The 13,904-nt window shown below is 44.0% G+C and overlaps 1 protein-coding gene across 4 annotated transcripts in view; it reads right to left on the bottom strand.

The window, feature by feature from the left end:
* The window catches only part of Ge-1 (Enhancer of mRNA-decapping protein 4 homolog Ge-1), a 116,083-nt gene that overhangs the window by 100,180 nt on the left and 1,999 nt on the right, over window positions 1–13,904 (bottom strand). For 3 of the 4 annotated variants that reach the window (XM_089580249.1, XM_089580250.1, XM_089580252.1), the window contains exons 2-3: window positions 7,119–7,275; window positions 809–911 (exon numbers count right to left, since the gene is read on the bottom strand). In XM_089580249.1, coding sequence (XP_089436375.1) covers window positions 809–911; window positions 7,119–7,275 — 260 coding nt within the window. Of the gene's footprint in view, window positions 1–808; window positions 912–7,118; window positions 7,276–8,415; window positions 8,644–13,904 lie in introns of all 4 variants that reach the window. The other variant, XM_089580251.1, reaches the window with a different exon arrangement.

The following is a 13,904-nucleotide window of genomic DNA, read 5'->3' as shown; positions in this document are numbered from 1 at the left end:
TATTTACATTTCCTTTACTTCGACTGGATTTATGGCTCACTTATGGTTTCTTTTTTTATGGTTTTATATTTGCTGCATTATACACGTCACACCTTACATGGCGCACCTATTTGTCCTCACCTCCCTATATGCATCTTGTTTCACAGAACAGCTCTGAAATGTTCTGGGCTATGTGACGGCTGTGGAAGTTACACCTTCAGAGTCTAACTACACGGTAAAAGCCAGATCAAAAATTTTGGAGCCTGTCTTATGACAGCAGAACTTGGTCCTGGCTAAAGTAGGTAGCAAAAGAAATTGATGAACTGATGCTACTTATTCAAGAATTTGGCAAAGTTAGCACTGCAATGCAACAATGAAAAATAGATCATATTTGTTAATAACCTGCCAAAGACACAACATATAGCAGTCAATATTTGTCCTATACACGGTTTTATATTTCACCGACAAACATCGGTGCTGATGGTGATACTAGCCCCAAAGTGCTTCCCATATGGCAATGGCTCGACGTTGAAAAGGTTTACGCCAGAGAAGACTACGCGTGCCGCGCTGGTTTTGAGAAGGCAGTGCAGTATGCGAAGCATTCCACGCAGTGCTTTATAATGCACCGGTGCAGGTGATGCGCCAGCTTTCAGTGCTTCTCTTTTTCCCTGGGGTAACTGCTTGCTCAACAAACGCGCCCTCTTCAAACAGGAAGTGTTCTGGGGCTAAGTCGCAGTGTTACCAGAACAAAAAAATGCTAGACGAAACCATGTATCTGAAGGCTTCGGAGGAGTACCTCCAACTCTAGTGAGTATGAAAATCAACAAACCCTATGGCTGCTGTTCGCGTTGCCATGCATTCGGCTGACAACCACCTGAACTTCTTGTCCACAGACATCCACACTGACATCTTCCTCGCTATCCATCAGGCATCTGCAAAAATGCACAAGATGAAAAAAACAACTGCAAGCAAACAGAAGCATTTGCACACTACAAATGGAATGGGAAAATGGCAGTAAATGATGCATTAGAAATTAAGCCTGCCAGAAGTATGTAAAGGAACTAAATGTACCAAGATCTACAGCGTGTAAGAACTAAACACCATAAATATAGTCCTCGTATTTAGAGAGACATACTGCTGTCTCATTGGAAGATTTAAGGGCACAAGGTAAGCCATATACAGTATTTACTCTATTTTAATGTGCGCCTGTTTTTGCTGGAAAAAAATTGCCTAAATTGACATGCACATCAGAATTGAGTACAAAAATAAAATGACGCCAACGACACTCTATTGTCACTGGCATCACAAAATGGCAGCTTCATAATTTTTTTGAGCATCAATAGTATTAACGATAGCACCTATCTAGCCTATCATAATCGTAGGTAACCACAGGCCTCGCGAGCATCTGAAGTGTCCCATCAGCAAGGCACTACTGACCTGGGCTTGGCTAACACTGAAATGTCGGCTGTGAAGACGTGCAGAGCTCACTATGACGCCGATTGAAAAAAAAAAAAAAAAAAAAAAGAAAGAAAGAAAAGGAAAGGAAAAAAAGTGACTGTGCACGTGGTGACATCATAAGCACGAGGGGTGTAGCAAGGAAGGTGTTTCGGTGTCAGAACCCCCACCCAGACGATTTTACAGTCACGAAGGTGAACAGACGATTTTACGTAACGTTGAGCTTATAGAGGAACTCGCAGAAGTTCATGCATTGCCACGACCGTATTTTAATAGCACTCATTTTCCTAACCCCACAGTTCCGCACTGAATTTCAAACAGTGGCCCTTATTTGTGTGTTTCAGTAATTATTCAGGAATGTTCTGATGCATTTGCGTTCGCTGTTGTTTATTCTCGACAAGATTGATGTACGTACTCATGGTTCTATAACAGGATGCGAAAATTATTGCAGAAAAGAGTCGCTCTACTTCTCCATCGCATGACGTATGGCACTCATTTTAATTGTAGGCGCAGTTCACCCAATTAAACATACCTTTTCACGTCAGCCTACTTTTTCATCCTTTGCACTGTCCGCAAATGATCATAAACCGTCGCGAGAATAAGTTTTTTTTCTGAATGATTACACCCCTCCCTTACCCATTCCCAACAGATTCTCTGGAGACGCCTCCAGACCCGCTCTCTCTCATCCCCTCAGCTGCTATCCCACAACTGTGGCACCTCCCCTGCATGCACCCTGTGCGGCGACCCTCACGCCACACTCTCCCACATCCTTTTCGGCTGCCCTGCTGCTCCTCCCCCGCAGGGACAGCCCGCGTTATCAAGTTGGGAGGACTGGGAGGTCATGCTCTCGTCTCCGGACCCGCCATCGCAGCTTGCTGCGGTGCTTCGGGGTGCCGACGTCATGAACAAACACCACATGAACATTCCGACGCAGAGTGGGACCATGCGGTGGTCCAGGGACCCAAGGGGGGTCTAAACACACTTGCCATAATAACGTTGAAGTTTTGACAAATGCCATTTGTTCGCAGTTGCTGACTGTTGTAGGGCAGAAGCTTTTGTGTTGTATATTAGGTGAAAGATATTGTAAATAGCCGCGATTTTTCGCAAGTGTTTTTTTTATAAGAAAATAAATGTTTTTACAAATTAAGTCCATAGAGTCCTGTGTGCACCTGTATATTTATGTAAATATTAAAGTGAACGAAACAACTAACCCAAGACGGTAATTCAGAGATGTGCATTCGAAGGAATGCATTCGACACCTGCTTGGACACTGCTGTCGTGCTCGCTAGGTGATATATAATCCCGCAGTTAAGTTCCCGGGCGCTGCGTTTTCTTGGCTGCTATGTTCTCGTGAGCCAGTCCCGTCCAAGTTCCCATGAAAACGCATGCAATACAGTCCCACCTGTTACGTCGCAACTGTGTTAGTGTTCCCGCATGCTACATTGTGAATGCCACTTCGCGATGTCGCAAAGCACCATCGTGAATTAGCAGGTACCACATGCTAGCATTTCGACAGCCAAATGTTTAGTGCGCAAGGAACAGCGAGGGCAGACCGACCAAAGCGGGATCTAAACTCCATCAGAGGATTCTGGTATGTTGCACTGGACACCGAGCGCACTTAAGTGCAGCGTGAGCTGTGTTCTGGCTGTTAGTGCAGTTCCAGCACCACCGCTCAATGTGAACGACTAAAGGCGTGAAAACGAAATTATGCCACGCAGGCAGCACAGTACATGACACATTTGCAGGGGTTGGCTCTAAGCCATGTCCCAGTCATCTACGTTTGCCTTGTTGTTTGCAGCTTAAAAACGCAATTTCTAGGTCCCGATAGCAGTTATTACTTACGATTAAAGCGGCTGCCCTGAAAACGGCGCAGAATCATGCATGAGTGGCTAAATTTCGCCCACTCCGCACACCCTCCCTCTTTTCTGCTGCCTTCCTTCCATGGACAACTGCTCATGCAGACAGCGAGCCAACGAAGGGCATTTAGTATAGTCTGTGCATGCAAACAATCGCGGAGCCAGGAATCCTCATCAATTCCAAGAAACATGCTGCCCTCACTACAGTAAAAGCTCGTTAATTCGAACTTCAGGGGACCAGGAAAAAAAGTTTGAATTAACCGATGTTCGAATTATCGAATGGCCTCGAAAAAACTGACAAGAACCACTCGCATTACCGTATATGTACTATATGTACGAACCCACCCGTGTAATGAAGCCCCCCCCCCCTTTTTGCCTAAGGATTTAAAAAAAAAAAAAATGCCTGTCGTTAACGCTTCCCTCCATTTCGCACCATCACGGTCCACAACGCATTTCTCGGCAGTGGGCCAAGATGCTGCGCAGGGATAAGTGCGTTTACCTTATGATGTTAGCTTATAACAAGGGAGAAGGGAACTTTGCAGAGTGCCAGTGCTTGTCCGGTTGTGCAAGCCTCGTTTTCAGTACGTTCGCCTTATCGTGCCATGGGCGATTGGGCGACACCGTCTACTGCCACTCAGTCATTGGAAAGCATGATAGCAGCAAACGATGCTAAAAGCCGGCGTCATGATCGCGGGTGACCGCGTGCTTCCGTTGGCGATTGATGGGTAGAAGGATGGACGACACTCGCAAAGAAAAAAAAAAAAACTTTTTCCCACGTAATTTGTAGCGCCCGTCCGATCATGGGCATTGGCTAGGACTGCGCCGACAATACTTATCCGTATTTGTGAATTAACAGGGCTCGAATTAACGAGTATTTAGTCGCGAGTTTCGGACGTTACGCGGAAAAGAGGGCAGGCAGCCCCCACCGCCGCCGCCAACCCCTACCGTCCAACACCGCCGCCCGCCGCGCCGGTGATGGCGCCATTTAGGCTTTACCCACTCTTCCACGGTTTTATCTGGTTCCATCTTCTGTCCCCATTTAGGGCGTGCGCAGCCTCTAACTATGCGGGGGTGCTTTTTTTTCGGAGGGGAGGGGCACGTGCTATGTGCCAAGCTGCCCAGACGCGTAGTTCGAATTATCCGTAGCGGAACCGACTTGCTTTCACTTTCGAACAGGCTTTTTTACACGGTTGTTATTTCTATGTGCGCTTCCAAGCAACTACATTTCTCCAAGTTTTTTTTCCGCGGCCCCGTGAAAAACGTAACAGCGATGTTCTACAGTATTAAACACATTCTAATGGCTCTGCCTGCTAAGCAGAGGTGTAAACCTCGTAAAATGTCAGTCCCAAACAAGCGTCATGCTGCTTTGTGCAGTTATTCTGCTCAGCCCTGTTGTTTCTTCACATTAATCAAATTTGTGCACGAATAATGACGGATAGGTGTTACTGAAGAAATGATGTGATTACAATTTCCCACTTCATCTGTTCTATCTGTCCTTCACCATAATCATCATGCGTGAATGAAATTAGTCATATTATATCTCATTCACTTCGAATGACAGCAAACCTTCTACGGTAGAACCCCGCTGTTATGTTTTTCGTGGAAACGCGAAAAAAAAAAGGAAACGTATTAGCCGGGAAGCCCGCATAAGAAAGGTACATCGTTATCTTTTTTTTTTTTGCTTCTAGTACAGGCAGCATGCTTCTCTGGAATCTTCTAAGCTTAGTGACTCTCACAACCGTTTGCATGCACAGAAGTCCTAAATGCCCTGTGATGTCTCTTAGTCTGACTGAGCAGCAAAGAGGAAGGGCACACGGAGCGAGCGAAATTTGGGCACACGTACACACTTCTGCACTGTTTTCACTGCGATCACTTCAAACCTCATGAAATTGCGCTTTTAAGCTGGAGGCGACAAGGAAGATGTGGATGACAGAAACATGACCCAGAGCTTGTCTGTTCAAGAAAGGTGCCTCAGTTGCGACATAAGAGCAGACTTCGTACTGCATGGGTTTATATGAGAGCTTGGACGGGACCGGCTCACGAAAGCATGGCAGCCGGGAAAACACAGCACCCAGAAACTTAACAGTAGGGTTCGACTGCAGTATGATGAGTTTACTACAGTAAACACTCGTTATTTCAGCCCCGCGGATTCAGAAATTCAGATAACTCAGACTGACACCAAAGCTTAGCCAAACGCTCATTAAGTCGATGGCATCAGAAGCTCATTTATTTAAATGCCCTCGGGCTGGTATTGGTTAACTTGAGCTCCCAAAGTGGCGCAGCATCAAGGTATGATCATTTTGAACACTTGCCCTCAGGAGTGAACTGCATATTACATTGTCTCCTGCAGCTCCTCTGATGTGTGTGCAATGGCAGACACATGGTGTTGATCATTGGCAGGCGCCCATCAGTAGGCTGAGAGAGAGTCTGGCCACAGAGCTTGGCCACGAGTCCACGGCGATGGCCAGCCAGGCAAGCCACATACAATTTAGAATTGCCTTGTCACTGTTTTCTTTTTTTCCTGAAGGAATCTTGCCGCTCCACAGCCATTGACCACTTCCCTCGTTACCGTCCACATCATATTTCCAGCGCACCGAAACTCCGCTCTCCACAGTGAAAGGGTTTTATTAAAAGCTCCGAGAATATACTTAGATTTTTTTTTGCTAACGAGAAAATGCACCTTAAGTGCCCTATGTGTTTTCAGCAACTGCAGTTTAAACTTAGGTCGCACAGTGGCAATCTAAAATATGCCTGGTGCCTAGTTTTCAAGATCCTTTGTTTGAACTGGTTTCTAAAGTTGTTCCTGGCACATTCCTTCACCTTCTACCTCTTCTTCCATTAGGCAGAGCTACGAAAGTATGCCTTTGTTATTAGGTTGCTGTCCATGTGGTTCAGCACCATATTATAAAAAACATCTTGTACAGCACACTGATTTGCGCAAAACGTGTGCTTTTCTCGCAGGTTAGAAGAGAAAGGCACCATGGTCTTCGCAAAATACAGTAGGATCTCGGTGAAAAAATTCATACCATCCGAAAATTTGTATCATCCAAATGAATAAAAATTCAATACAGAAACTTAGAAAATGCACTCACGCAGATCTGTTAACGGCTGACTGCGACGTTGGCAAAGTGCGAGTCGCACACCGCCGCTCACTGCTCGCAGAGTGTACCCGCATGATTAGCGGTGCTGGTGATGTACGAGCAGCGCATAGTGCTCGAGTGCGGTCACGGCTAGCGCTTACATATCATCCGAAGTGGTATGGGAGATAGTCTGGAACATCCGGAATTCACTCTCCCCGGGGAATTTCATGAATTCGTATCATCGAGATTCTACTGTATTCAGAAAGTACCAAGCAGCCGACATGTTTTGCAAACTATAAAAACTAGGCTACACGGCCAGTGCACCAAAAATAGAACAATTTAAACATAGCATCATGTTTTCCCAGTAGTTTTGCCCAGTTGATAAAGCAAGAAACCCTTTAAGAGATCTTTTCTTTATTTTAAACAAAAGAAACTATGCAAATGCATCCTGCCTCAAGTCATGCTCCATTTTGAACGGTGAATAGGTGAGGTTGGAACCATTTTAAAATGCCTTCCAGTGCTCATAGGAGCACACTGTTCGAAGGGCATATTCCTCAGGAATCCTGGCATTTCTGAAGTGCAAAATCAAAAAATCATGGTTCGGTCAAATTTGCCTACCATCCTTCGCCCCCAAAGAGTTAAGGTTTCATAAAGATGTTGAAGACTGAAGCATCATTATGTAATTTATTCACCGCTTGCAATTCTGAAAACTTGCACACAAAAAAATGGCCACGTCAGATAATCTTACATGTTCTGCTGGGACTGCGGAATTTCCTGCTGATGCTCCTGTGAAGAACGAAAGATGGACTCAAGAAGGTTTCCTCCAGCTGCTACTCCATCAGTGGGATCCCCCCCACCACCTCCAGCAGCTTCATCCAGGCCACCATTGGCTGGCATTGCCTCTGCTGCACAACACCATGAATGAAACATGTGAGCAGCACGCAGATCCCTCCAAAAAAGACTGCAGTAGTAGCTCACTAAACCCTAAAATAATGTGAAGCAAAAAAAAGAACACAGCAAGATGCTTCCACTGGCAAACATGCATATATTAAATTAGGTATACTTTTGATTAATTTGCTGCAAACAACTTACTTTTTGCAAGCTCAATACTTTGCAAATTCAGCTAAAATGGCAGCTGAGAATATTTTGCGAGCACTAAATTTTGAGAAGAATACAGGAGTGGCAGCACCTTTAGTTCTGCCCTCTTCCCCAAGGTCTGCGAGATTAGAAGGAACATCGCGGCAGACAAAAAAAAAGAAGACACCGATGGCAGTTGTTCCTTAAAGGGGACATTTCTAGAAGTAATTCAAACGCCTGTCCAATTCCGAAACATTAGCCAGGACCTACACAACTCTATCTCTGTTAATTCACCTCATCCACACGATGAATACAGAGCCTTACTCGCAAAAGCTGTCAAAAGCAGCAACGGTTATTATGCTCGTCGCTGGTTTCTAGATATTCCACTGAGCAGCGGGGGAATCAACATAAAGAAGCAAACACAGAGAAGACAAGTGCTCAAACTCGTTAATTACAAAAACTTGGCAGTGGCTAAGCTGTGGTTAAGCCTGGATATACAAGCGAAAAGGTTCAGTTATGCTTGGTTTGACGTCATGGCTGTCGCAGTTCGCGCACAATGCACTGGGAGCACCACGATAACGGTGGAGGCGTTCGACAGTCTACACACTGCCTGTACGGAGGCGGAGACGCGCATGTAGTGAATATGGTGCTGTCTTAGAAGATTGCTTTAGAGACATGCACTGTGGTGTCCATTCCTTTCCTTTCCTTAAAACCAATTTTCTTTTCATTTTCCTTCCCTTACGGCGCGTTCGGGTGTCCACCGAGATATGAGAGTTTCCTGGAGCACTGCTTGTATTTTATTGATTTATTTTTTTAATTTGTGATATTTTATTTGTTCCATTTCTTTTTCATTTTCGTTTCTGTGCTTATTTTTATTCTTTTTTTTATTACGGAGTTGGCGCCCACCTGCGCTGCGCGCGAGTTAACTTGGTTTTGTGCATGCGCAGAATATGGCTTTTGCAGCATACCCGGCATACGCGAAGCTCGGCGCCGACCCTGGAAGTGAAGCTTTTCACTTCAATATCAGATCCAGAGCGGCCCACCACTCCGAGCCAGAGTGCTGTAATACAGCGGAGAGCACCCGCCCCAGATCTGCATTTGGAGCATTTGTGCTCTGCCCACAGCAAGTTGAGGGCCCCTGCGTGGGGCTGGTGGAGAGAGTACTCAGCATTCCTTGCATTTTCCCTTCATGTCATCTGTTTCGGAACAGAAGACGATGCAGCACCGGGAGGAAGCACGGCACTAACAAATTATGTCATGTAAACTTCCGATCAAATACGCTCATTTCAGTGGAGCATTCTGACTGCTCCATCAGCGACTATTCCCAGACTGCCACTGGAAGAAGCAATACACGATCCCAAAAGAGCAGACATTCGAGCAATGGGTTAGTAAGGATAACCTTTATAACATTTTTCTTCCTTCAGCTTCTACCTCTAGTTGCAGACAGGAACAATCAGCTGATTGCAGATATATTTTCTTGCCAAATAATCAGTCAATGTTTTTGCCAAAATTATTTGTGGGACTATTTTTGCCAGCTGCGTGCAATTTGAAAGACATGAAAATTAGGTCCTCACAAAAATTAAGTAGTTCACAGTAATCAAAAGCAAACCCTAGGACTCCATGCTTGCTTGAAGATAAGTGGCCTGTGACCACGGGAGAAGAGAATTCCCAGACCACGGGAGAAGCAGAAAAAAAGAGTGGCCATGACAATGGACAGTTTTATGTATGCAGCTGAAAATGAAAAGGGTGATAGCTAAGAACACGCGCAACGTTTTGTATATTCCAATTTTTTTGTAATCAACTTCTGGCTCAGTGCAGCAGCTTTTGTTTTGCTGGAATAATTTTTTATGCTACCAACATATATAACCAAAAATTATTCAAGAAGTTTTACACACAAGACTCTGGTGTTTTTTTTTTTGCACAATAACTAATAATACCCCTGCCACACGGCAAATTTAATGTCATTCCCATCGAATGACGTTCGTTCAAAATGACATTAGGTACCGAATGAGTTAACAGAACTCATTCGCCAGCGATCTCCGAGCTAATGTGTTCCCTCGGCACCAGAGACTTGGTAAGAATATACACCGAAAAACATGATTACAAAAACGTCACAAGCACTGTAATATTTCCGCGTCCGTATGATTGTGCGGTCGTTCATTTATGTATATAAAAATGCCAAACAACATTCACAACATGGCGACGCCCAGCTCGCCTGCTTCGGACCGAATACTGCGTCGCCGCTGCATTTTTCGACGCGATAGCTTGCTCTAAACGGTTGTATTCGCTTTTATTTTGTGCATTCTCATCCCTCCCTAACAATATAGGTTTGAAATATTAGTCGCTTTTGAGATAAATTTCAGAATTTCTTGATGCTAGGCTTAACTATGTACAGCGTACACTGTCGTCATAGCAACGACCCCGAGCGAAGTACTTCTCCAACTTTGCACTAGAACCTACATTTTCATTTCATCCAATTGATTTACATTAAAAAAAAAACAAAGCCTTCGAATGCATCCATTACTGCCGTTAATAAAAGAGAAAAACGTTTCTTCGGCACTCAGTTCAGGAGGTTTGACTTGCTGTCAACTAGATGGCGCCACAGTATGTTATGCTTCTCGCGCGCTACGCTAGTCACTCCCAACCACCGTGCTCCCAACTAAAACTGTTGTGACGACGGGCGGCAGTGCGCGCAAGGTGCGCCCATAGCATGCGCAAAGCATTTGCAGACGCACAACTAATACTGTCTAATTTCACCATAGAGAGCATTTCACAAAATGACATCCGCCATTTGCCTGCCGCCGCTGGCTGAGGTTTGGCTTGGCTTGGATTCGTGGTGGAGAGCAGTGATCAACACGTTATTGAAATGAGGATGAAGATTTTAAAATCGGCTTCCATTAGCAAAGCAATACTTTTTGCAACGTATTGAAGCATACATTGAAATTTTTGTATGCTGTACTCTCTTTCCATCGCAATCGCCATCATTTGCAAATGACATTAGTTTTTGCCATGTAGCAGCGCGCAGAAAAAATGACATTAAGTCGAACAAATGTCATTCGATGAGAATGAGATCAAATTTGCCGTGTGGCAGGGGTATAAGCTACAGTTTGATATCTTACAATTCGCAGTGCATTTGGCACTTCTTGAATAAATACTTTTTATTATAAAACAGTCAAAAAACTGATTTTTCACAGTAAGGAACGAGTTAATAGTTTTTTCTTTACCAGTCTTGCCCCTACCCACCCCCTTATGACCCGAGCAACTACATTAAATACACAATGAAAAAAAAAATATATATATATATATATTTGTGGAACTGGTCACAAATGAAGTTATATTTGTCATTCAAAACCTGAATAACAGCTGCTGCTGTGATGCTTACAGAATTCAGGTAAGGCCTATAAAGCACGTGGGAATTATTGCACTGTTTCTTGTAAGATATTTAACTTACGCTTTATTACCGGTACATTTTATGAAAAAATGCAAACAGCCAAAGTAACGGAAGAACGGAAATAACGGAAGATTGCAATGATTTAAGAAATTATATGCCTGTTCGTTTTATCAAAAACCTCTTCCTTTTCTTGTGAGCATGTGATGTTTCCAGTGTGTATGAATATCAAATCTTTAGTTTTTAAGCAGATTAAAATAATAAGTTTTACTGCAAATACAGTCGAATATTCTAAAAAAGTTGAGATGTCAAAACAGACAGTTTAAATTAGAAAGTATGTTTCCACAAAACAATAACAAAAAAAAATCTGATTACACACAAAGACCTTCAGGCTTTCAACAAGGCACCTTAACATTACACACAAAGACCTTCAGGCTTTCAACAAGGCACCTTAACTCAGAAGCCTACAGCAGTATTATTATGAGACAAGTACAAGATGATTTTCACAAAAAGTAGCAGCTTTTGTGACCTTGCCATCACAGCTTGAACCACAGAGCAACTAGCCTGTGTGTGTTAAAGTTTGTCCATGGCCTATAAGTTCAGCTCCCAGAACAATAATTCTGATGGCAACGATTTTCATATGTGCAAAGTAAAAAAGACGCCAGGCCAACGTTCACGGACCGCGTGCTGGTACTCGCTGTACCCCCCCATTCCACGGCAAACCATTGGTTATTTCAGCCAGTTAATTTCCCCGATTGTGCCAATTTTTGGATAGTATCCCGAACGATTCCAGACTTCTCTAGGCACACAAAATTTCCCTGACAATTACAGGTTTCCGTGGACACTGACACTCTTGCCATGCAAGTGCACAGCTAGTATTTTGCTTGCAGGGTAGCACGAAAAATTCCACTGGTAGATATTTAGTGTTGGTAACCTAGCATCGATAACTTCAGTCATAGCAGACAGCAGTAAAGCAAGACTCACCGGCACTGCATTTTCTATGTTGATATATTGACAAGAATAAGCTAAGCTAGAAAAAAGAAAACTTTCAACAGACACACCGCATTCGCTGATGCCACGACTGCGGCCAATTTATGACAACAGCCTTTGCCGGCTACAGCGGTGTCTGTCCAGTGCGCAGGACGCATGCAAAAGCAGGGTCAGCTGCGCCTGTGACAGGATTGAACTTCCGGTGTGGATGAGCTCCCTAAAACGGCCTTTCGCTATAAAACAGCAATGAGCTACACACTTACGACCCCACGATGGTTCACATTTCATTTCATTAAACATCCAGTTCTGTTAATTTATTTATCGAAAACAATATCCTCACTTTGGAATGCAGTCCAGCCACATGCATAAGGAAGTGTGAACCCAACAAACTGTCTACAACCCTCTAAATCTCTAAAGCTAGCAACCCGCTAACTACCGAGCCACTGCAAGAAGTCAGCACTCTGCATGAGCACATACTGGTGCTATCTCTCAGCACCGGCCACATGAAGCTTGAAATAGGATCACAAGAGCAAATCCACTGCTTTGAGATATGTCTCAGGCCTTTAGGTTTTGCATATACTGCATTGCAGCCCTGTACACACTCTACTGAGGCATTAAATCGCCTTCTGATCAAAACACCTCATATAGCAAGCTGTCACAGCACAACCCAATGAGTTTTGTCCGCCATTACAATGATGCAGCAACCAATATTCCCCAGCTGAATTCAGCTAATTTTTCTGCCCTTATGGATAACATACAAGCTACTAAGTCTCCAATCAAGCGCAAGCAGTCCCTGAACCCTAACAATAACACTACACATACAACAATAACACACAATAACAATAACACATATAGATGCAGCACAAATCAAATGTGGGCCAGTCAGTTTTGGTTAGTGCCAGCATGTGACGCAATTCAACTGGTCCCCTGAACTATTGTACAGTAGGCCAGTAGGTCCATGAGGGCGACGCGAAGCAATCTCTAAATGTTTAAACCATAAACATGTGCGTCAGCCAGTTCCTTCATTGTTGGCTGTTACTTACTGAAAAATTAAGCACCAACTCGACTAATGAAAATCTTGTTCCCTGAATTGTTTGCTGTACCCCCAATACTATGCACATGATTTTTTTACCCACTACTAGCTTAACTAATCATGTTTTTCACAACTTCCTATCTTTTCGATACGGATCTGAGCTTACATAAGAATTCGTTGCGCATATCCAGCAGCGAGGCACTAAGCAATGAACCACTGGGGGGACAGAAGCATAAGTGACCTGCCACTGTTATGATGACTACAAACTACTAAAATGTGCTATGCAAGCACTTGAAAACAGGAAAATTTGAGGGAATATGTGGCCTGTATCAATTAAAAATGAAGAAATTAAACTGAGCACCCACTACTGCCACAGTAAACAGGAGTTGCATGATACTACCCATGGCACAAGATCGATGCTAGCGCAAACATGCACTGAGATGTCCAAGGTCTAAAAGAACACAAACTGCAGTCGTTGCTAAAAAAGAATGCATATGTGAAACGTAATAAGTTTGCTCGTTTTGCACCTTGCGCTGCACCATGAATCATGCGGGCATGGAGTCCCTGCAAAATCCCCATTATCAGCCTAACTACTTTTCCATTGCAGGATAAAGGCCTTATGAACCTTATCCTGCGTCCACCATGACCACCCTATCCCTGCAAACTTCCTATTAACGCAACAGCATTAAGGAGCTCGTGAAGCAAAAAAGCCGGTGTTGGAGTTCTAACATGAAACACAAGAATCTCCAAATAAAAAAAAGCTTGTAGATACAGGGAATTGAACCAAAGGTCTTTCAGATTGCAAGGCAAGTACGCGCAGAACACGCTATGAAGGCTCATTGGTTTGAAGTGAATAAAAATGGGCCTAGTGAATGCGTTGTGGTCTTTGACATCGTGAAGTTCCTGTATTGATGCGTACATGAGTAATTATGAGTATGCGAATTCCACAATCTTTCATGCCCCTCAATAAACAATTAGCAATCACCCTGCCGGGGTGCCTTAATGGCTACGACATTCAGCTGTTGAGCTCAAGGACGTGGAACCGA

Source organism: Amblyomma mixtum, chromosome 3 (assembly GCF_055824585.1).
Source record: "Amblyomma mixtum isolate Tamu chromosome 3, ASM5582458v1, whole genome shotgun sequence".
Classification (NCBI taxonomy): Eukaryota; Metazoa; Arthropoda; class Arachnida; order Ixodida; family Ixodidae; genus Amblyomma; species Amblyomma mixtum.
The sequence above is the reverse complement of the archived record's forward strand: the minus strand, read 5'-3'. Positions and strand labels throughout refer to the sequence as shown.